The sequence below is a fragment of the Phascolarctos cinereus genome, unplaced genomic scaffold, assembly GCF_003287225.1.
Source record: "Phascolarctos cinereus isolate Bilbo 61053 unplaced genomic scaffold, phaCin_HiC Scaffold_5;HRSCAF=322, whole genome shotgun sequence".
Classification (NCBI taxonomy): domain Eukaryota; kingdom Metazoa; phylum Chordata; class Mammalia; order Diprotodontia; family Phascolarctidae; genus Phascolarctos; species Phascolarctos cinereus.
The window spans coordinates 323753984-323777712 of NW_027555958.1; the positions used below are offsets into that span (position 1 = coordinate 323753984).

The 23729-nt window shown below is 37.1% G+C and overlaps 1 protein-coding gene across 2 annotated transcripts in view; it reads right to left on the reverse strand.

The window, feature by feature from the left end:
• Nucleotides 1-23729, reverse strand: part of ASH1L (ASH1 like histone lysine methyltransferase) — a 237167-nt gene that overhangs the window by 88349 nt on the left and 125089 nt on the right. For both annotated transcript variants that reach the window (XM_020991583.2, XM_020991582.2), the window contains exons 5-6: nucleotides 21340-22081; nucleotides 17421-17600 (exon numbers count right to left, since the gene is read on the reverse strand). In XM_020991583.2, coding sequence (XP_020847242.1) covers nucleotides 17421-17600; nucleotides 21340-22081 — 922 coding nt within the window. The remainder of the gene's footprint in view (nucleotides 1-17420; nucleotides 17601-21339; nucleotides 22082-23729) is intronic.

Here is a 23729-nt window from a genome sequence, read left to right on the forward strand (position 1 = left end):
GGGATATAAAACTGTGCATACCCTATGACCCAACAATACCGCGCTACTAGGTCTTTATTCCAAAGAGATCAAAGAAAAAGGGAAAGTACTTATATGCACAAAATTATCTAAAGCAGCTCTTTTTTGGTGGCAAAGATCTGGATATCCATCAGCTGGGGAATGGTTGAATTAAACTGCAGTACAATGTGATGAAATACTATTGTGCTATAAGAAATGAATGACAAGTAGGATGGGTCCAGAAAAACCTGGGAAGACATATGTGAACTGATACAAAGTGAAGTGATCAGAACCAGGAGAATACTGTATACATTAACAGCAATATTGTAACAATGAACAAGTGTGAAAGACTTAGTTACAATGATTCATAACAATTCCAAAGGACTCATGATGAAAAATGCTATCTACCTCCAGAGAGAAATGAACTTTGAGTGTAAACTGAAGCATATATTTTTTCACTTCATTTTTCTTGCCTCTGCGTGTGTGTGTGTGCGCGCATGCACTCACGCACAACATGGCTAATATGGGAATATGCTTCACATGTATAATGGATATCATACTGCTTGCCTTCTCATTAGGTGGTAGAAGGGCTACTGGGAGGGAGAGAATTTGGAATTGAAAATTTAACAATGAAGTCTAAAAAAAAGGAATGTAATTGGGAAATATCCAACAAAACAAATAAAAATACAACAAAATATTAAAAAAAAAAAAAGGAAAAAATCTTGCTATCATGACCCTTTTTGAGTCTTCTCTAGGCTAAATATCCCCAGTTCTTTCAAATGATCCTTAGATGACATGGACTAATTTTAGATCCTTCACCATCCTGGCTAGGCTATTCTGGTCATTTTCCAGCTCATCACTGTCATTAAAAAAAATCTAATTTTTTTTTTTCAATCTACAACAATTTACCTTCTCCCTCTCTCTCCCATCTCCTTATTCTTCATTACTGAGACAGGAAAATAAAACTCCTGTTACAAACATATATGGTCAAGGAAAATCACCAAATAGGCCATGTCTAAAAATTTTGTTTCATTCTTAACACTAGAGTCTGTTACCTACCTATAACGAGGCAGAGTAGCATAATTCTTCATGAATCCTCTATAACTGTGGCTGATCACTGTACTGATCAGTTTTTAATGCTTTCTAAATTGTCTTTATTGTTGTCACTGCGCACTTCACTCTACATCAATTCATACAAGTCTTGTATGAACTTGTTTCTCTGAAACCATCCACTTCGTTATTTCTTTTTCTTTTTTTTTAAATCTTAATTACATTTCCACAAGTTTTTGAGTTCCAAATTTCTCACCCATCCCCCCACCCCAAGATGGCATGCATTCTGAATACCCCTTCCCCTGGTCTGCCTTCTCTTCTATCTCTCCCCCCTCCCTTCTCTTATCCCCTTCCCCTTCTATTTTCCTGTAAAGCAGGATAGACTTCTGTACCCCATTTCCTGTATTTCTTATTTCCCAGTTGCATGTGAAAACATTTTTTTGAAATCTGTCTTACCCTACAGGAAAATAGGGGGAGAAGGGGACAAGAGAGCAGGGGGGTGATAGAGAGGAGGGCAGATTGGGAAAGAGGGTAATCAGAAGCAAATACTTCTGACGAGGGACAGGGTCAAAAGAAAGAATAGACTAAATGGGAGGGCAGGATAAGATTAAGGGAAATAGAGTTAGTTTTTCACAACAGTTCATTATTTCTTACTGCACAACAGTGTTCCAGCACACTTATATACCACAACTTGTTCAGCCATTCCCCAAATGGTGGGTACTCCCTTAGTTTCCAATTCTTTACCACTGTAAGAAGAGCTTCTATAAATATTTTTTGTACATCTTTAGAGTTTGTTTTGCTTAGAACTAATCCCTCCCATCACTTCCTGGATCACTGCCTTGTTGTGGCAGAGAGGTTTGTTTAGCTCAATAAAATTGTGAGCTATGTATGCTCTTAAGGGTTGCCCAAGACAGACAGGTCATAGTGAAGAGTTCTGACAAAAGGTGATCCACTAGAGAAGGAAATGGCAAACCACTCCAGTATCTTTGCCAAGAAAACCCCATGGACAGTATTAAAGGGTCGGTGTGCTATGGTCCATGGGGTCATGAAGAGTCAGACATGACTGAAAGACTGAACAACAAATCTCTCCCCCTCTACATTCCTTCTTATTCTCCGCTCCCCCCACCCCCCGCCGTCTTCTGTCTTTTCTGTTGAGTGAATTTTATTTCTGTACCCTACTCAGTATGTTTGCATATTATTCCCTCCTTTAACCAATTCAGATGAGAGTGAGGTTAATGTCACCCACTACCCTACCCCTTCCTCTCTGATTGTACAGACCTCTACTCTAATTATGAGATAATTTTTTCCATCCTTCTTGTCACTACCCCTTCCATTTATTTGTAAAAACACACTGCAGACCTTAAAAAGAAACATAAATAGTACCATCATCATCATCTTGTACTTCTAAACTTAATTTTTTTAACCCAAGTATAAGACTATACATGTAACCCTACTAAAATTCTAAAGACTCTATTTGTTTCATCCTTCCCATCCTCCTGAATTTTAATTTCCCCCAAATTTTGAAAATAATAAAAAAAACCCCACCACTATCCCTCATCAATACATCAGGATGTAAAAATACTTTTTCACCATGGCTTCAATATCTAGTAAACTTTATATATCTATTCGGATGTGTGTGCTTTTGCTCATGTTGCCTCTTCCTCTAGTAATACTATCTTCTTGATCTCTACTAATCTAAATCTAAATGTTACATTCCCTGATTACTGTATCCAACAAGGAATTTTTCTTTGTCTAAATTCTTGCAGGACAGTTTGAACCATATAATCTAAAGGTTCATTTTATACAATGACATAAGTATGCTTCTACTTTCTAGCACTCTTTAAACAACTAATAAACACATTTTGAAGCTGCTTCTTAAGGTCTATGAAGCAAAGCCTCACTTCTTGGAAGAGACAGAGTTGACAAAACATTATTTGATTTTCTCTCCTTGCTGTCCTATAACAGATTATGTCTTTCCAGGTGAATCACTTTATTTTTCCACTGAAGAGTTCAGGATTAGTTAGCCCATGTATATAAGTGCAAAGACTTATGTCAAACTTAAAGCCGAACTTGGGTGCAAAGCAATTCTGAAAAGGCCTTCAGCAATTTCCTTTCCTTCTAGGCCTTGCTCTTAAGAGTAGGCTTCTGTGCTAATACACGGAGCTTGGTCTGAATCAGCTTAAGAGCCCAGCCTCTGAGTCAGATGAAGAGAGCATGACCTTTGGGAAGCAAAAGGAAAAATCACAACTTTGTTATGGCAGGAGATATTGCCAGGGGAGTGGTTCTATCACATTAAACTAAAGATGACAAAATATTTCACAAGATGGCTAATTTTTTTTGCTGTTTTTAAATTTCAACACCAATTCAAAACTCCCAGATATTATCCCCCACTCCCTCTTCCTTTCACACAGTCTTTAATAATGATGTGGTCCTTCTAAATTGTCCAGGGGACTCCTTCTATATATGCCCTTAATGTTCTTTCCCACCTTCTCCAGTACACTGCACTTTCAACTGTCCCCTTTCTCTCTTTAAATCTTCCTTATCTACTGGTTCTTTCTTGACTGGTTTCAAATGTGTCCAAGTCTACCCTATTCCTAAAAGTCCTGTACTAGACTCTACCCCCCACACACTATGATTTTGTATCTCCCCTTCCATTTCTAAGCCAAACTCCTACAAAAAGTTATCTACATCCATTGCCTATATCATGTCATCTCTTACTCCTCAAACTTCTGCAATCTGGATTCAGACCACCACTTACCTCAAACTGCTCTCTCCAAAGCTATCAAAGATCTTTTAATTGCCAAACCTAAAAGTCTTTTCTGAAACTTGACACTTCTTTTAAGGTATTATTTTTTTCAGTGAGCTTTTGTACCTCCTTTTCCATTTGGCCAATTCTACTTTTTAAGGAGTTCTTTTTGTTAGTGAATTTTTGTGCCTCTTTTTCCATCTGGCCAATTCTGCTTTTCAAGGCATTCTTTTCCTCACTGGATTTTTGTACCACTTTTACCATTCGGCCTATTCTATTTTTAAGGTGTTATTTTCTTCAGTATTCTTTTTGCGTGCCTTCTTTACATCATCTGTTGACTCTTTTTTCATTATTTTCTTCCATCACCCTCATTTCAATTCCCAATTTTTCCTCTACCCTTGATTTTTAGAATCCTTTTTGAGCTCTTTCATGGCCTGAGACCAATTCATATTTTCCTTTGAGGCTTTGGATATAGGAGTTTTGACTTTGTCATCTTCTGAGTGTGTGTTTGGCTCTTCCTTGTAACCATATTAACTTTCTACAGTTAGAGATTTTTTTCTGTTGTTTGCTCATTTTTCCCAGCCTATTTCTTGACTTTTAACTCTTTGCTAAAGTGGAGTTCTGCTTCTGGGAAGGAGGGTGCATTCAAGCTTCAGGGGTTTTATGCAGCTGTCTTTAGAAATACTTCTAGGAACCAGTTCTTCCAAAGTAGTATGATCTAAGGACAGATGTGTTTGCTACTCTCTTAGACTGTGTTATGGTCTGTGAGTATCCCAAGCACTCTTTCTGCCCTGGAACTGTGAAGATGGTCCCTGTGCCCCTGTGGCTGCAAGCTCTGGTGTGCTAGTGTTCCACCTCCCCCTGGGATTGAGATACAGGACTGTCACCTGAATCCAAGTACGTAGAAAGCAACAGAGTCCTGCCCCTAATGCCAACAAAGAGACCCCCTGTCATCTCTGACTACTTGTTCAACCCTCTTACTACCTCTGGACTGAGAGCTCTGGAAGCAGCTGCTGCCAATTTAGTTATTCCCAAGACCTGCTTCTGGTTTGCTGGGGTCTGGTCTGTAGTACATTGCCTGCAGTATACTGTGCTCCACTCTCACTCACAGTGCCACAAACCTTCTAAGTTGTTTTTGGCTGGAAAACTGTTTCACTCTGTCCTTTTGTGGATTTTGCTGCTCCAGAATTTGTTTGGGGGCATTATTTGAAGTTGTTTGGAGTTTTGGGGAGAGCTCAGGCGAGTCCCTGCCTTTCTCCACCATCTTAGCTCTGCCTGAAAACTTCACACAATTTCTCCTCCATAATATTCTTTCTTCTTCGGATTTTTGTCAATTACTCCTTCCTGGGTCTTCTACCTTTGCTTAGTCTTCTTTGCCAATTTTCATCCATGGCATACCCACTAACTGTGGCTGTATTTCAACTCCATTTCCAGGACCTCTCTTCTCTCTATATTCTCTGCCTTGGTGACTTTATTAGCTCTCATGGATTCAATTATCATCTAGATGCAGATGACTCTCTGATATATAGATATATATATATATATATATATATATATATATATATATATATATATATATATATATGAGTATACACACACACACACACACACACACACACACACCCCAAGGCCCTATTCTCTCTCTTAAGCTATGATCTTGTATCACCAACTTCCCCTTGTACATTTCAAACTGAATGTTACTTAAATGTCCAACATGTCCAACACAGTAATCATAGCCCCCATCCACTCCCTTTTCTCAATCTCTTAGAATTACAGCCCTGGCATTTATCCTTGATTTCTCATTTTTTCTTATCTCACATATCCAATCAGTTGTCAAAGTCTTCTACTTTCTTCCTCTACAACATATCTCGCATTTGACCTTTACTTACACAGTCACCACTTCAGTTCAGGCTCTCATTATCTCTCACCAAATAGTTGCAATACTACTGCAATAGCTAAATAGTTGGCCTCCTATCTTCAAGTCCCCTTTCCCCCTACTTCAATTCATCTTTCAACAACTGCCAAAGTAATTTTCCTTAAGCAAAAATTTGATGTCATTCCCATGCTCAATGAACTCCAGTAGCTCCTTGTTGCCTCTAGAATATAAATCCCTCTATATAGCTTTTTTTTTTTGGTGAGGCAATTGGGGTTCAGTGACTTGCCCAGAGTCACACAGCTAGTGAGTGTTATGTGTCTAAGGCTGGATTTGAACTCAGGTCCTCATAACTCCAAGGCCAGAGCCCTATTCACTGCGCCACCTAGCTGTACCTCTGTGTAGCTTTTTAAGCTAAACTTGACAACCTAGCCCTAATATGTACTTTCAGTCTCATTACACAATACTCCTCTTCCTACACGTTAGTCTAGCCAAACTCATCTATCTATTCTTCAAACACAACACTCCATTTTTCATCTCTGGGCCTTTCTACCAGTTGTCTCCTATGCCTGGAATACATTCCCTCTTCACTTCTACCTCAAAAAAATCCTTCTCCTCCTTTAAGATGCAACTCAAGTACCACTTCTTCTAAATGATCTTTCTTGATTATTCCAACTAATAATGCCTTCCCACCAATAATGTTGTATTTATTCTCTTCATATTTAGTTGACAGATAAAGACAGATGCACTAAGTATCTCCTGATAAAATATAAGTTCTTTAAGAGTAGGGATCATTTCATTCTTTGTATTTGTACCCCAGGACTTAGCAAAGTGCTAGGATAAGTAACCTGGCATAAGCAGGCTCTTAATAAGTGCTTGCTGATTCACAACTAATTTAGACTTGAGATATACAATAAATAACAGAGAGAAGTTATAAGTTGGAATTACGACTTATCATGAGGCTGGAGAAAGAATCTTCTAAATCAAATGTTGCTATCTATGACACTCATTAAAAGGAAAAGAAAATAGGCCATCAGTTCCGTATTAATGAATACTTGGGAAACAGAAACAGTGGCTCCTAGGAGCGACTCAACTCTTCCGTCACTAGAGGGGGCTATAGCAACATAGCTCATCTTAGTCCCTCACCAGCCACTGACATTTTTCTTAGCCATAAAAAATGGACATAGCTAAGCTTATATAAAAAACAAAAAGAATCCAAAAGGAAAAATGAGCTCCACCCAACCCCTTCCCTATGTCTATGAGGCCTCCTAGGTTTTTATGAACCACCACTCACAATTGCTGGAAAGATACACAATGACAATGCTTTATGCTACTTCATGCTAGGAGTAGAATCAAATGGGGAAGATTCCCTTAATTGGTTTTCACTCATTTGCTCTTCTTCACAAAAAACAAGGAAGTCCTAGATATGGCTCCTAACAATAAGTGCCATTTACTGCTAAACACACAAAACCCTCTGTTTTCAAGGGGAATTGGGGTGAGGTGAAGGGAGAGAAGGAGGGGGCCCATGGGGAAAAGAAAAGGAGCAGGACCTTTCAGTGCAGAAACAATAGATGGATAAGAAAAAGAAGAAACACTATTAGCTAAAGGAGGAAGGGCTCTAGGGCATAAGAGAAAGGTATGATGACTATTCCAAAATCTATCAAAACTATGAGTTATTTTGTGAGACGGTGACCTGCTCTGGCTGAATCTTACACAGGCTCCACTATCACTCATCTCATCATATTTATTTTCATCAATAAGGACAGGGACCGAAACTATGATTTTACTGGTACTGGTACAGGTACAGGTACAGGTACAGGTACAGGTAAATCCTAGTTGAGGAAACATCCTCTACTAATGCAGCACATTTTATGCTGCTTATAATCTTTGAGAGTTACCTGGGCAACTGAGAGATTAGGTAACTTTAGCAAGGTCATACAGCTAGTACACGTTAGAAATGGGACCTAAACCCAAGTTTTCTTGGATTCTAGATTGGCCCTTGGCTCACCATGCCACAGAGAACAAAAAGAACTTAACATCTATATAATATTTCAGGTTTGCAAAGTGTTTTTGCATACTTTATTTCAATTGATACTCAAAAGTACTCTTCTGTAAGGAAGACAGACTACACAGCCAATCAAAAATGTCTATAAAACCAAACAAAGAACAGTTCCTGCTCTTTAAGAGCTTATATTCTACTGCTGGAAATAACAGGTACATGTATAAGAAAATAAAAAATAGAACAGAACCTCATTCCTATAGTAACAAGACTGCACTTTGTTTTGGTCCATACCTCTGATTAAATTGTGTGAGATGTCTCAATAAGGAAATTCCCTCTATCAGTACAGATCAATAATTGGTCTGTTCAGCAACTTATAATCTCACATAGTTGCCTGGGGCACTGAGAATCTGTCACATGTTTGGCAGTTTATGGCACTCCCAACAGTTATATCTGGAACTCCTTGTGTTTGTGAAAAGAAGAAAAGTGAAAAAATGATTAAGGGACTCTCTCTCCATTTGGTTGTACTCACATGCTACTATGTGATAGAGGCAGCACTTGAAGCTCAGCTGTTCTGACTGCTCTCTATTCACTGAGCCATACCTGCCTGTGAGATTGCATAAGAAAGCAAAAGTCAACATAATACAACATTAATCATAAAGTGGCCATTTATGAAATCAGGTGTCCATCAAACACCCTTGCCCTCTTAAACTTTCAACCATCCCAAATCATCTCATCAATATCAATGTCTTTAAGAAGGACTTCAAGTGAATGACCTGAATAACATTTGATACTCTCTTCTCTCTAAATTTTCAGGACACTGCTGTCTCCTGGTTTTCCTCCTTTCTGTCTGACCACTCCTTCTTTGTCTCCTTTACTAGATCTTCATCCAGGTCACCTCTGCTAACCAATGAGTATCCCCAAATGTCCTCTTCTTCTTCTATACTATTTTGCTTAGTAACTTCATCAGCTCCCTTCATTTCAATTATAATCTCTTTGCAGACTGATTCTCAGATCACTTGTTCAGCCTAAACCTCTATGCAAACCTCGAATCTTGCATCTCCAACTGCCTGTTAGATATCTCAAAGTGGATGCCCCATAAACTCACCATGTCCAAAACTGAATTCATTGCTTGAATTACTGCAACAGCCTCCTCGTTAGTTTCCTTGCCTGAAGTCTCTGTATACTCTCTAACCCATCTTCTACTTATCCATCAAATTCATCTTCCTAAAATGCAATGCTGACCCTACTCCCCTGTTCAATAATCTCTAGTGGCTCCCTAGTGCTTCCAAAATAAAATATAAAATCTTGTTTGGCTATGAAAGTACTCATAACCTGGCCCCTTCCTACCTTCTCCATCTTCTTACACCTTACTACCCTCCACATACTCTTCTGATCCTGTGATGTTAGCCTCCTTGCTATTCCTCCTATGTGACATTCCGTCTCCTGAATCCGAGATTTTTTTCACTGGCTATCCCCTTCTTATGTTCCCCTGATTAGAACACTCTCCCTTTTTAAATTTTTTTATTTTTATTATTATTTTTAAAAATTTTATTAATTTATTTTGATTTATCAACAATCACTTCCATATACTTTTGAGTTGAACATTTTTCTCCCCCTTTCTCCCCCCGCCCCAAGACGGCACACAATCTGATATAGGCTTTACATTTACATACCCATGAAACATATTTTCACATTAGTGAAGTTGTAAGTAAAAATTAAAACCAACAGGAGGAACCATCAGAAAGATGAAACAAAACTCAATAAAAGGTAAAAATAAGTGATAGCGATTCGACTTCCATAGTTCTTTCTTTGGATGTGGACAGCATTTTCCATCCCGAGGCCTCTGGAGATGTCTTAGATCCTTGTAATGCTGAAAACGGTTCAGTTTAACAATATTAGTCATTGCATAACGTGGCTGTTATTGTGTACAAAGTCTCTTGGTTCTGCTCACTTCACTCAGCATCAGACCATAAAGTCTTTCCAGGTTTTTCTGAAGTCAGCCTGTTCATCATTTCTTATAGCACAATAGTATTCCATTACATTCATATACCACAACTTGCTCAGCCATTCCCCAATTGATGGGCATCCTCTCAATTTCCAATTCTTTGCCACCACAAAAAGAGCTGCTATGAATATTTTTGTACATGTGGGTCCTTTTCCCATTTGTTTGATCTCTTTGGGATATAGCCCTAGAAGTGCTATTGCTGGATCAAAGGGTATGCACATTTTTGTAGCCCTTTGGGCATAGTTCCAAATTGTTCTCCAAAATGGTTGGATCATTTCACAACTCCACCAACAATGTATTAGTGTTCCAATTTTCCCACATCTTCTCCAACATTTATCATTTTCCTGTTTTGTCATGTTGGCCAATCTGATAGGTGTGATGTGGTACCTCAGAGTTGTTTTGATTTGCATTTCTCTAATCAATAATGATTTAGAGCATTTTTTCATATGACTATAGATGGCTTTAATTTCTTCATCTGAGAACTGTCTGTTCATATCCTTTGACCATTTATCAATTGGGGAATGGCTTGTGTTCTTATAAATTTGTCTTAATTCTCTATATATTTTAGAAATGAGGCCTTTATCAGAGAGACTGGTTGTAAAAATTCTTTCCCAATTTTCTACCTTCCTTCTAATCTTAGTTGCATTGGCTTTGTTTGTGCAAAAACTTTTCAATTTAATGTAATCAAAATTATCCATTTTGCTTTTCATAATGTTCTCTATCTCCTGTTTGGTCATGAATTCTTCTGTTCTCCATAGATCTGATAGGTAAACTATTCCTTGTTCTCCCAGTTTACTTATGGTATCAGCCTTTATATCTAAGTCATGAACCCATTTTGACTTTATTTTGGTATATGGTGTGAGATTTGGGTCTATGCCTAGTTTCTGCCATACTCTTTTCCAGTTTTCCCAGCAGTTTTTTTCAAAGAGTGGGTTCTTATCCCAGAAGCTGGGGTCTTTGGGTTTATCAAATAATAGATTACTATAGTCATTGACTACTGTGTCTTGCATATTTAACCTATTCCACTGATCCACCTCCCTATTTCTTAGCCAGTACCAAGCAGTTTTGATGATTGCTGCTTTATAATACAATTTAAGATCTGGAATTGCTAGGCCACCTTCCCCTGCATTTCTTTTCATTAGTTCCTTTGATATTCTGGACCTTTTGTTTTCCAAATGAATCTTGTTATTATTTTTTCTAACTCTATAAAATAATTTTTGGTAGTTTGATTGGTATGGCACTGAATAAGTAAATTAGCTTAGGTAGGATTGTCATTTTTATTATATTAGCTCGGCCTACCCATGAGCAACTGATGTTTTTCCAATTATTTAGATCTGATTTTATTTGTGTGAAAAGTGTTTTGTAATTGTGTTCATAGAGTTCCTGGGTTTGTTTCGGAGGTAGACTCCTAAATATTTTATAATGTCTACAGTAAGTTTAAATGGGATTTCTCTTTCTATCTCTTGCTGTTGGGCTTTGTTGGTAATATATAGAAATGCTGATGATTTATGTGGGTTTATTTTATAGCCTGCAACTTTGCTAAAGTTGTTTATTATTTCAAGTAGTTTTTTACTTGATTCTCTAGGATTCTCTAAGTATATCATCATGTCATCTGCAAAGAGTGATAGCTTTGTTTCTTCTTTGCCTATTCTAATGCCTTCAATTTCTTTTTCTTCTCTTATTGCTAAAGCTAAGTTTCCAGTACAATATTGAATAACAGTGGTGATAATGGACATCCTTGTTTCACCCCCATCTTATTGGAAATGCTTCTAGCCTGTCCCCATTACATATAATGCTTGCTGAAGGTTTTAGATATATGCTATTTATTATTTTAAGGAAGACTCCATTTATACCTATGCTTTCTAGTGTTTTTAATAGGAATGGGTGTTGTATTTTATCAAAAGCTTTTTCTGCATCTATTGAGATGATCATGTGGTTTCTGTTGGTTTTGTTTTGATATGCTCAATTGCTGATAGTTTTCCTAATATTGAACCAACCCTGCATTCCTGGTATAAATCCTACCTGGTCATAGTGTATTATTCTTGTGATAAGTTGCTGCAATCTATTGCTAGTATTTTGTTTAAAATTTTTGCATCTATATTCATTAGAGAAATTGGTCTATAATTTTCTTTCTCTATTTTGACTCTTCCTGGTTTAGGTATCAACACCATATTTGTATCATAAAAAGAATTTGGTAAGACTCCTTCTTCACCTATTTTCCCAAATAGTCTATATAGTATTGGAATTAATTGTTCTTTAAATGTTTGATAGAATTCGCATGTAAATCCATCTGGCCCTGGAGATTTTTTCCTAGGGAGTTCATCAATGGCTTGTTCAATTTCTTTTTCTGAGATGGGGTTATTTAAGTATTTTACTTCCTCTTCGGTTAATCTGGGCAATTTATATTTTAGAAAATATGTATCCATTTCACTAAGATTGTCAAATTTGCTGGCATATAGTTGGGCAAAATAATTCCTAATTATTGTTTTAATTTCCTCTTCCTTGGTGGTAGCTTCACCCTTTTCATTCTTGATACTAGTAATTTGGTTTTCTTCTTTCTTTTTTTTAATTAAATTAACCAAAGGTTTATCTATTTTATTGGTTTTTTCATAAAACCAGCTCTTAGTTTTTTTTTATTAGTTCAATAGTTTTCTTAATTTCAATTTTATTAATTTTTCCTTTGGTTTTCAATATTTCTAATTTGGTGTTTAGTTGAGGATTTTTAAGTTGTTCTTTTTCTAGTTTTTTTAGTTGTATACCCAATTCATTAATCTCCTCTTTTTCAACACTCTCCCTTTTCAACTCTGCCTCCTAGTTTTCTTTCAAAGTTCCTCCTGAATTCCTTCAAGGCTCAGGTAAAGTTCTACCTTCTGCAAGAAACTATTCCCAGTCCTCTTTAATCTTAGTGCCTTCTTTCCAAGTCTAATTTCACTTTTTACTGTCTACATCTCGTCTGTCCGTAGCTGTTTGTGTGTTCTCTCCCTAATCACACTGTGAGTCCCTTGAGAGCAAGAACTGTTTTTGCCCTTTTTTTGGATCCCTACTGCTCAGCACTGTGCCTGGAGCTAAAGAAATGCTATTTGACTATCGAAAGTCACAGAGAGGTTCTTGGACAAACTGATAAAGTCCTCTTGTGTTTTGGTAAAAAGACCTTCTTTATGACCATGATGATACGAAAGTCAAAGTGAGAGTTAACATATTGTGCTATCACTGAATTTTTTCATAAAAAAAGACCAAAAAACCCAATGCATACAATAATTCCATTCTCTGATCTAAGAATATACACAGCTGCAATTGTAAAGTAAAATTTGTTAAAGAAAAAATAAAGTTATTTTCATAATTTTTAGTTTCATTTTCAAGATAAAGTCATAATCAAGCCTTTTAACATTATTTACTGCGAAATGCTGGTCACTCTTTTAAGTAGGTATCATCCTCAGCTCCTTACTATCTCTCAACTCTCCCATATCCACTCTGTTGCAAGGCCTATTGATTTTACCTTTATAATATCTCTCAAATTAAGCTCCTTTTCTTCTCTGACACTGTTACTACCCTACTGTAGAGCCTCATCTCTTTACACCTGGCCTAAGGCAACAGCCTGCTGGTTGGTATGCCTGACTCAAGTCTCTCCCCACTTCAATCCATTCTCCAATCAGTTGCCAAAGTAATTTTCCTAATGTGCAGGTCAGCCAATGTCACCATCACACTCAACTATTCAATAAACTGCACTGGCTCCCTATTACTTCCAAGATTAAATACAAAATCCTATTTGGTGTTCAAAGCCCTTCATAGCCAAGCTTTCCCCCTCTCTATCTTCTTACAGAGAAGAAGAGGAAAGAGGGGAGGAAGAAGAGAGAGAGGAAACAAAAGGGAGAGGGGAAAGAGAAGGGAGAGAGAGAAGAGAGGGAAAAGAGAGAAAAAGACAGAACCTCTTTATAAGTCTGCCTTTAGAACAAAGGTGTATTTGTTTCCTTAACTCAACATCTGTAGTAATGCAAGGCCTAACTAAAAGACTTTTAGCAAGAAGCTCTGAAAAGAAACAAAATAATCAGGGGCAGCTAGGTGGCTCAGTGGATAGAGCACCGGCCCTGAAGTCAGGAGGACCTGAGTTCAAATCCAGCCTCAGACCAAACATTTGACACTTGCTAGCTGTTTGACTCTGGGAAAGTCACTTAACCCCCATTGCCTAAAAAAGAAAGAAAGAAAAAAACCATCCCCTTACCCTCCAAAAAACCTGGTTTAAAGATATGAGAAACTACCACTAAATATATTGTAAGGGTCATGCTAAAAAATGCCTGCAATAATATTCTTCTGGAAAACAAGTCAAAGACTAGCATCAGGATTGTGTTATTCTATTCTTATCGACAGTACTGCCCAAAATATATTCAGGTGTCTTGAACATTTTTATAAGTCACTTGTGAGTCAGATCCAAGAAAGAATGTGTAGTTTGTGGGCTTTCCTTTAACACATTTTAACTCAATAATAAGAAAAAAGGGCAGGGGCAGCTAAGTGGCACAGTAGATACAGCTCCAGCCTTGGAGTCAGGAGGACCTGAGTTCAAATACGACCTCAGCTTGACCCTTGATGCTGTGTGACCCTGGGAAAGTCACTTTAACCCGACTGCCTCACGAAAGAAAGAAAGAAAGAAAGAAAGAAAGAAAGAAAGAAAGAAAGAAAGAAAGAAAGAAAGAAAGAAAGAAAGATGCATAATTTTTCTCTCATTTATATAGCACTGTATATGATCCAAATATTATCTAGTCCAGTCAGACTAGATTATTAAAGAACAGACTTAAAGCCAGAAGGGACCTTAGAAGCCCAGAGAAGTATAATAACTTGCTCAAAGTCATGACCCAGATAGTAATTATTAGAGCCAAGAATTGAACCCAAGTTCTCTCACTGCAAATCCTATGCTCTTTCCACTCTACCATGCTACCTCTCCTTTCATGCAATAACACATGCTTTACTACCGTCTTCGCTCATACTGTTCCCTATTCTTGGAATATTCTTGGCTTTCAAAGCCTACTTCAAATGCCAGCTTCTCCATTAAACTTTTTTGGATGTTACTCAAATGATTTCTCTTCTATTGCTTCTACTGTACTCTGTAATGTACTTATTATATTCTATTATGTATTATACTTATACACAAGTCTTGATTTCACCTCCTAGATAGTAAGCTTCTTTAGGGCAGAGAGAGCATCATTTATGTCTCCCTCTAGCACTTAGTATGATGTCTTTTTAGTGCCAAGTACTTAATAAATATTTATTGAATAAGTGAATATCTACATCAACTAACTCAATCATTTAATCAACAAGGAATTATTAGGTACCTACTAGGTGCAAGGCACAAAAATGAAAAGGTCCCTGCCCTAAAGGAGCTAATAGGCTATTTTTTTTTTATTTTTATAATTTTGTTTTTGTTTTCAACATTCACTTTTACAAGATTTTGAGTTCCAAATTTTTTTTCTCCCTCCCTCCTCCCCAAGACAGAAAGCAATCTGATATAGGCTATACATGTTCAATCATATTAAACATATTTCCACATTAGTCATATTGCGAAAGAAGAATCAGAACAAAAAGGGAAACCCACAAGAAAGAAAAAAAACAAAAAAAGGGAAAATAGTATGTTTCGATCTGCATTCAGACTCCATAGTTCTTTCTCTGAATGTGGATAGCATTTTCCATTATTAGTCATTTGGAACTGGCTGACACTCTACTGAAGGAGATAACATGTACATGTATGTATTTACAAATATACAAGGCAATTTTGGGGGAGAAAGCAGCTGGGTTAGGAAAGTACTCACGCAGAAGGTGGTCATTCTGAAGGAAACTAGGGATTCTAAGAGCAGAGATGAGAAGAAAGTGCATTTAAGACACGAACAGGAATAGCCTGCACAAAGGCAAGGAAATGGGAGATGAAGTATGTTGTGTGAAGAATTAACAAGAAGGACCACAGAATTCACGGAAAGGGTGGCTGAAGCTAGTTTGTGAAGGGCTTTAAATGCCAAAGAGGAGTTTGTATTTGATCTCAGAGGTAATAAGTAGCCACTTATTAAGTGGGGGAGTAATCTGATCATACCTGTGCTTTGGGAAAATCATTTTAGCACCTGTGTGGAAAACATATGGATAGGAACTAAAGAATTCTGGCCTGAAATCCTCTTTGGTGTTTCACCCTCCCTGTATTATCAGCTTAACCAGAGGTGTTAAAACATATGGAGTGCAGGCAGAGAATGTGGCTCAAACAAGATTAAAACGTAACTGGGAACTATTTAACAAAATAAATAATAACACAATTAAAGATGCTAATAAGTGATTTTCTAAGTCAATATGTGCCCAAAGGGATCTTTATGTATAGCTTAGTGGGTCCTGTTTCTGTTTCAGTTTGACACTACTGAGCTCAACTATGAGGAAGAGCTTCCAAGGCACTTCTTCTGCAACTTCTGAGAAGCAGGATGGTCTAGAGTAACAAACCCCAGTAGATCATGCAGATACTCATTATCAATGCCAAACTTTTGATAAGGGATAAAGAGAACAAGTAAGGTAGTTTCTTCCTGTTAGTGCCTCTCTATTTTTCACATGGAGAAGTAGTATCTGCAAAAGAATCTACATTAACTGTCAACATTAAAGAGATTTTCCTTCCTACACATCCATATTTTCTCTAAATAGAGAACTTCAGGGGTTATTACCTAATTTATTTGTACCTGAAAATGGTCCTAATTACTTTGCAGAATCTTCTGGTGAAGACTCTCACAAAAATAACCACATTTTATTCAGTTATAAAAGCTGATTTTCAGAAAGCTTATAAAACCTCTTCTTTCTCTAAATGTGAGTGTTTTGGCTCTATGGGAATAATCAAATCAACTGGATCAGACTTTACAACTTTAACATAGAAACCATCTGAAAATAATTTCAGAAAACAAAACCAAAAAATCCCCAGAAACTCAGTCCACAAAAGGGTTGTACTAGTTTGTGAGCCCTCAAGCATGTACACAGACACTAAAATAATGATATAAGCATTCTTTACTAAAAACCTGAAAGTTCTTGCTCCTCCTGTTGTGTGGAAAATTAAATTAGTAAAATTAAATTTTAACAGTTTCAGAGTCAAGGAAGTTGCTTTCTGATTGCAGTACATCTTTAAAACTATGGCTTGAATAAAGATTACAGAGAATTCTGATCCCAGTTAGAGGTTTTATTTTATCAATATTCTACTCTACACGACTAAGTAGGTAAATTCCAAAAGTTAAGATAACCTAAAGAATAAATGCCCCCAAAGAATCCCCTTTCCTCCCTCCCCCTGTCAAAGAAAATAACTTGGTAAATTCCCATTTTCTATGCTTAGCAGAACCAAACCAAACCAACTCTTTCTGACTCAAAGAAGATGAGGTCATAAATTAATTAAAAATTTTGATATTACATAGTGTGGAAAAGAGTAACGGTTAAATATTTCTCCTTTTATTTCACATTCTAAACAGCAATTAACAATAGCATCATTTTTGATATGGAAGGAACTGCCCTACCACATAAATGTTATCAGACTGTAATCTAAGAATTTGGGAAAGGAAATATGTTTAAAGCTCTATACAGTGTCATAGAAGTATAATGGACATTTAATACCTACCTATGAAAGGATAGCAGCTCAATGTGGACAGAAGTAATCAATCACAAGGATTTAAGATATTACCATGTGTCAGGCAATAAGATTTCATAAGGAAATTAGGCAGTGAGTAGCATATTGATAAGTGTTATTACTTACTCTGTAGTTTTGTATACATCCGAATAGAGCCCTGCTTTCTGATATTTCTTCTTTGGGGGGCGAGGAGCCTTCTTTTCCCGTGGAATAAGAGAAGGCAGAGGCTGCAGGGTATTCTCAGGTTCAGGTGGCTTTGGTGGGGCTTCTGGAGGACTAGGAGATTCAACTGTTGTCTCCGGAAAGCTGGGAATAAAAGTTTAAACATAATCTGATAGTGAGAAATGATTCCCTATCAAAGTTTTACAGATATATATTATATATATATATATATAAATAAATTATATCCATTTGCATTTAAATTCAACTGTTATATTTTTTCCTGTAGTTACAGTTTGGGTCAAAGAGTTCATTTCATTGATATGGAACTCCAACTCCAAGCCTTTTGGTATATCTAATCTTGTAGCAAAAGTCTTATCTGTCTTTCCATCCAAGACCATCTTAAATCTAAAAAAATTTTTTTTCTGGAAAGACTTCCTTAACTAACAAGAAACAAGATATGAGAAAGAGAATTATCTTTTTTTTTTTTTTTTACAACCCTTTAAACCTCACATCTTTGGGGGCAGAGTCTTTTATTCGGTGAGCTCCATATAGTTTAGTTTAGTATGACTAATGCAACTTTCATGGATCATAAATATTAATTAGTTTGAGGGGGGAAAAGGTGATATCCTTCCTTGGTTACAAACAGATTTCTAAGAACACTGAATTACTACACATCATTCCTAGTCAACATTTCTTGGGCTACACTTTTTTGTTATCTTGAAATTTCTGCTAGTTTTGTTTTTTTTTTACAGAATTTTCTAGATATGGACTATTATGGAATGCAAATGGGCATTTTTTGAACGGCCTGTGAGGTAACCTGCACATGTGGAAGAGGGGGTATGGGTGAGGGAAGAAAGGAAAAGTAGTGGTATTACAATTGTTATTAAAGCAATTTATCCAACCTGTTTTATGGATGAAATGCCACCCGGCCTTGCTATTCTTAAATAACCAATAGTATGCTAATAACAATTTATCAGGTAGCAAAGAGCAGTAGTTATCAATAACACAAATGTTACACAGGGTTATTTTTTGGTGGATTGAGTCACTGCCTGCTGAAACCTAAGTTCCAACGAGGTATAGCTCTACTAATCTTCATTACAGGTTTAAACACTGGAGGAATTATTCATTTCTCTTGCCTTGGTTCCTAGTTTATAAAAGAATGTTAAACATAAACTTAGCACTCAGGGCCTTTGTGAATAATAATCAATAAATGAAAATAAATCAGTTTGCCATTACATTAAGGTAGGAACTGCTGCCAAAAGGATAGCTATAGAAGAAATATATTTTTGTATAAAAGTCACCTTTCTAACCCCAGGGTTCGCTTATGCTCTATGAAAAGGGACTAACAAATGAATGATTCATGAAACAGCCAGATGTTATTTTAGGGCAGGTGAGGTTAAATCTTTGAAGTTGATAAATGGTGTTTTGGGGAGTACCTCTGACATTTTCCTAATGATAGTATGAAGAAAACAAAGGATAGAAGTGAAAAGATAGCTAAGTATTAAAACCAAATTCAGTGACATCTTGGAAGATGACCCAAAAGTGCATCTAAGTAGTAATTCAGCGTGATGTGGAAAATCAGTCCATGACTGCAGAAATAGAAAGGTTTTCTGAAAATTGGGAAAGAAAATGGGCACTTAACACTAGAGGAGAGTGGCAAGACTGATAGCAACATGTAAAAGGAAAACTGTATTTAATGCCTTACTTAAGGCAATCTCTGCTGAAAACTAACCACCAGTGGCTTTCAGACCTGTTTTGATCTGTTCTTCTGTTTCAAACTAAACATATTAAACACAGAAATAATCCTATTTCCTCCAAAACTGCACCTCATCTCTTAACTTCCTTATTTCCATTAATGATATTTAACTAGCTACCCTAATTGCAAACTTTCTATTCTCCAAAAGACCTCATTTTCCATATTATCTCCAACAAGAAACCTACTTATATGATCTTGAGCAAATCACACAAATTCTTTGAGCCTTGGTTTCTTTACTTGTAAAGTGAAGGGGATGAACCAGACAGGCTCTGAGGCGTCCTCCAGCTACTTGCTCCTGCTACCCTCCTCAGTATTAGATTTTGTGTTGGTACACAACAAATGTAATGGTAGCTCTGTGACTTTACTCTTAATGTTCTTTCTTGCAGGGAATACTTTAATAAAATCTAGGGGTTAGAAGGGACTTTAGAAACCATTTAGACCACCTACAACTGAAAAAGAATTTCCTCTACAAAACCTGAAAACCTCTGACAAGAGGGAACTCACTAACTAATGAGGCAGCTAATTCTATTTTTGGCATAGTGCTTATTTTAAGTTTTATCTTAAATGAAGATGAAATCTAGCACACTGAAATGTCCATACACTGCTTCAAGTTTTGTCCTTCGGGTACAAGCAAAACAAGCAGAACAAGATCAATCCATCATCCATATGAAAGCCTTTCAAATATCTGAAAGTGGTTATCATGATATTACTACTGTCTTCGCATTGGGTTGAGTACACCAAGTCCCTTCAATCAAGTCACTACTTATCTGTTTCTCAAACTCAGTGTGTCCAAAAGGGACCTCATCTTCTCTCCACAAAACTCTTTCTCTCCCAAATTTGCTTACTTTTGTTGTAGGCATTAATATCTTCGTAATTATCTAGGTTCAAACTTCACAAAATTATACTTTACTCTTACTTCTCCCTCACCTTCCACATCAAGTCAATTGCTAAATATTGTCAATTTCCCCTCCACATCTCTTATATACATTCCCCATCTATTCATTCACATCATCACCATTTTAGTTCAGTCCCTCTTCATATCTTGCCTCAATAATCATCTTTCAATAATCACCATAGTCATCTTTCTAGCTCCAAACTCTGGAGAAGGGAGAGATTTGCAGTCAGCAAAAGAATAGCCAACAGAAAGACCTCTTATTTTCTTCTATGACCTTCAGCAAAATATCCTTTCTCTCAATGTATACCCTCCTAATGATGTACTAGCTGGTATATTTGAAAAACAGTTTGGACAAACCTTTTTATTCATTTTTGGTGGAAATCTATAACCAACTAGAAAATATAAAATTGTAGAGTCTGTGGCACACTTAGAATACACAAACCTGAGATTCAATCTAGACATACTCACTTTTGGACAGCAAAAACATCTAGAAGTCTCTAAAGGAGGGCAGAGCTTAATCCTAGTGGTAGAAATTAAATGAATTTGTTCATTTTTCCCCAGACTTCCTTTTTCTACTCTCCTTTAAGCAGTGCCAATCAAGGTTCACCTCCCAAAGGGTGTACCTGTCTAAACAATATATTATATTTTTATTTTGGAGAGTGAGAGGTGGGGGCAGAGGGGAGAAGGAAAAAGGGGATGAGTGCATTTTATGGCATTAGTGACTATATAGTTCACAGATCCTGAGACCAAGATTATGGCAAGGGGCATTAAATTAACCTAGTAAGTATATAAATACATCACATAGGGTTTTTTAAAGCCAAACAGCAATACAATTTTACTTAAAAAAGTTAGAAGCACAGTGAGGGGAAAAAAAGCATTGTGGTATAGTGGAAAGAGTACTGGAGAAGGAGTCAGAAGACATAGATTCTAGTCCCAAATCTACTACTAACTAGCTACATGATTTCAAATACATCATTTCCTTTCTTTGGTCTTCAGTGGCCTAATCCATAAAGGGTTACTTGGACCAAATGTTCTTTAAAGTCTCTTTAGCCTTAAAATTTTATGATTCTATAAAAAGCTAACATAGAGAAATATCAATAATGAAATATACAATATAGAAGAATAACTTACATAGTTCAAAATAAAGCTGAGGGTCAAGAAATTATCTGGATAATTGCACTGTGCAGATAAAGTAAAATAGAGGTTTATCCTCTTCAAAACAAAAAGGTTACCTTTTATTATTCTCCTGTTCTTCCTCTGGAAGTATCTTCTGTCTTTTCCTTGCCTCTTCTTCCAGAAGCCAACTTTTCCTTTTCCATCCTTTCCTAAGTTCTGGGTTCAGGTTCACACTCTGAACAACAGCTTCGATGACATCTGTAACTGTATCAGGACCAAGATGCAGTGCTCCACCTTCCTCCCCTTCATCTAATTCTGGGCTGGCAAACTGGGCAGCTTGGAATGCCTGCATTGACACTACAGCCTGGAGGGGATATTTCCGAGGTCGGCCTGGTCTGCGCTTCACAAAATTATTACCTGTCCTTGCCTGTCTTTGAAGCTTTTTGGCTTTTAAGATTTTATTGACATGGTCCAGGTTTTTCTTGGTGGCCAAGATTTTGTCATAATTGCACATTTTCCGGGCTTGGCGTTGCATGGCTTCTACCACACTCCTCTTGAGGTGATGGGGAGAACAGGTGCTTGGCAACCTCTCAGAGAGGAGTGAGATGGTGGTGTTGCTGCAGGAGTCACTAGGTGCTGTGGGTACTAGCAGGCTATCTGATTTCCCCAGACCTCGTTCCCTATTGTGAGTATGGCCTGGGCTTGAGGAAGGTGGGATGGAGACTGTGGCAATGACAGCATCAATATTTTTCTCTAAGGTCCCTTGGCTTTCATGCTGTGCCATTCGCTGTAGCAGACTATCCACAGAGTCATCCACAGATGTTCCTAATCTTGTACCTCTGGTAGGGATTCCAATCACTGAAAGAAATAAGGGATCACACACAGGCAAAAACAAAACTCAGCCAATTATTTTTAAATGGTATGGTGTGAAAAAGAGGTAGTGCAATTATTTTATTCCTTAATAATGAAGTTAAATAAATTAATCTCATTTATTTGGCTATCACAAACCGTCAACTTTCCCTGAATCAGAAAAATGTTTAGGGGTAACAATATAAACAAAATTACTACTTTGAATTTCTCTAGTACTGATGCCTGAGAAGACCACAGTGATGTGTGAATTGTGGGGAAAAAAGTCCAATTCTTATTCAGTACAGTAAGAAAGAAGCAGATTTTCCAGTTTACTGATCCAGTTACTGATCAGGTGCAGAGGCTAAATGAATCTACCATTACCACACATGAAATAAAAGGCAGAAAATGAATTAGAACTCAAGACTCTTAAATGACAACCCCAAGTTCTACCAGAATTTGTCAGATGTAAAATAAAATTAGGAATGAAGAAAGGATAACTGGAGGACACAAGAAATTATGAAATTTCTTTTCCTGGATAATTAAGATTAGGATAAATAACCATCTTTCTAGTTTCATTTAGATGTAGTACATATTTGAATAAGGAAGAAAACCTCAGTGACCTCTGGAAGGCCCGGTCAATTCAATGACTAAATTATCTAATGATCTTTCCTTTTCAGGGATCATTCAACTATTCTTCAAACTAATTATTTCAGGTCTGACCCTACTCTGTGTACAACCACTATGCCAAAGCTCTTGTAAAAGATGTTTAAAATAGGTTTTTCCCAAGATGCCCAGCTGGATGATGGGGACCAAATTTCCCCCTCCCCCCTTTTTTTTAAGGTAATTGGGGTTAAGTGACTTGCCCAGGGTCACACAGCTAGTAGATGTCAAGTGTTGGGTCTGAGGCTGAATTTGAACTCAGGTCCTCCTGACATCAGGGCTGGTGCTCTATCCCTGTGCCACCTACTGCCCCTAAACTCATTCCCTTTTGAGTTAAACAGTCACTGCTGGACCTTTCTGATCAAATCAGTATAGATATTCCCACTTTAACTCTCTGTGATCTGGCTTCAATCCTAAACATCACTCTATTTACATTACTCCCTCCTTTCACCAATCGCTTCACTAAATTCCAGAATCCCTTTTAAGTTTTCATATTTTTTAAATTCTCAAGTGTATGGGATACCAAGGATTACCCTCCTCTTTCCCTGGTTTCTGAGATGATGTACTCCCATTATTCATCTACCTTTTCAACTATTCGGCTATTCTTTCACTGATTGTTAACATTCTCCATTCTCCAGAGACACAATGAAATTTATTTCTTTCTCTATTTCTTGCTTTCCCTGAGAAAATTAAGAGAATAAGTAAAAACATATAAACTGGTATTTCCCAAATCTTCATGTCTAGCACAGAGCTCTTCTTTCTTTTAAAGATCTGTAACACCATGGTGAAAAGGAATATAATTCTCCCCAGTTCTTTTCCTAATGTTATTATCCCTTTCTACCACTCTGTATGTCTGCACCATTTTTTTTCCTACTCCTCTAGAACTGCATATAACCTTGGAGTTATTTTTAACTCCCTCTTCCATTGCCCTCCACATGCAATCAGGTACTAGATCCTGTTGATTCTTCCTCTGTAACCTCTCATGCATTAGCCCTTC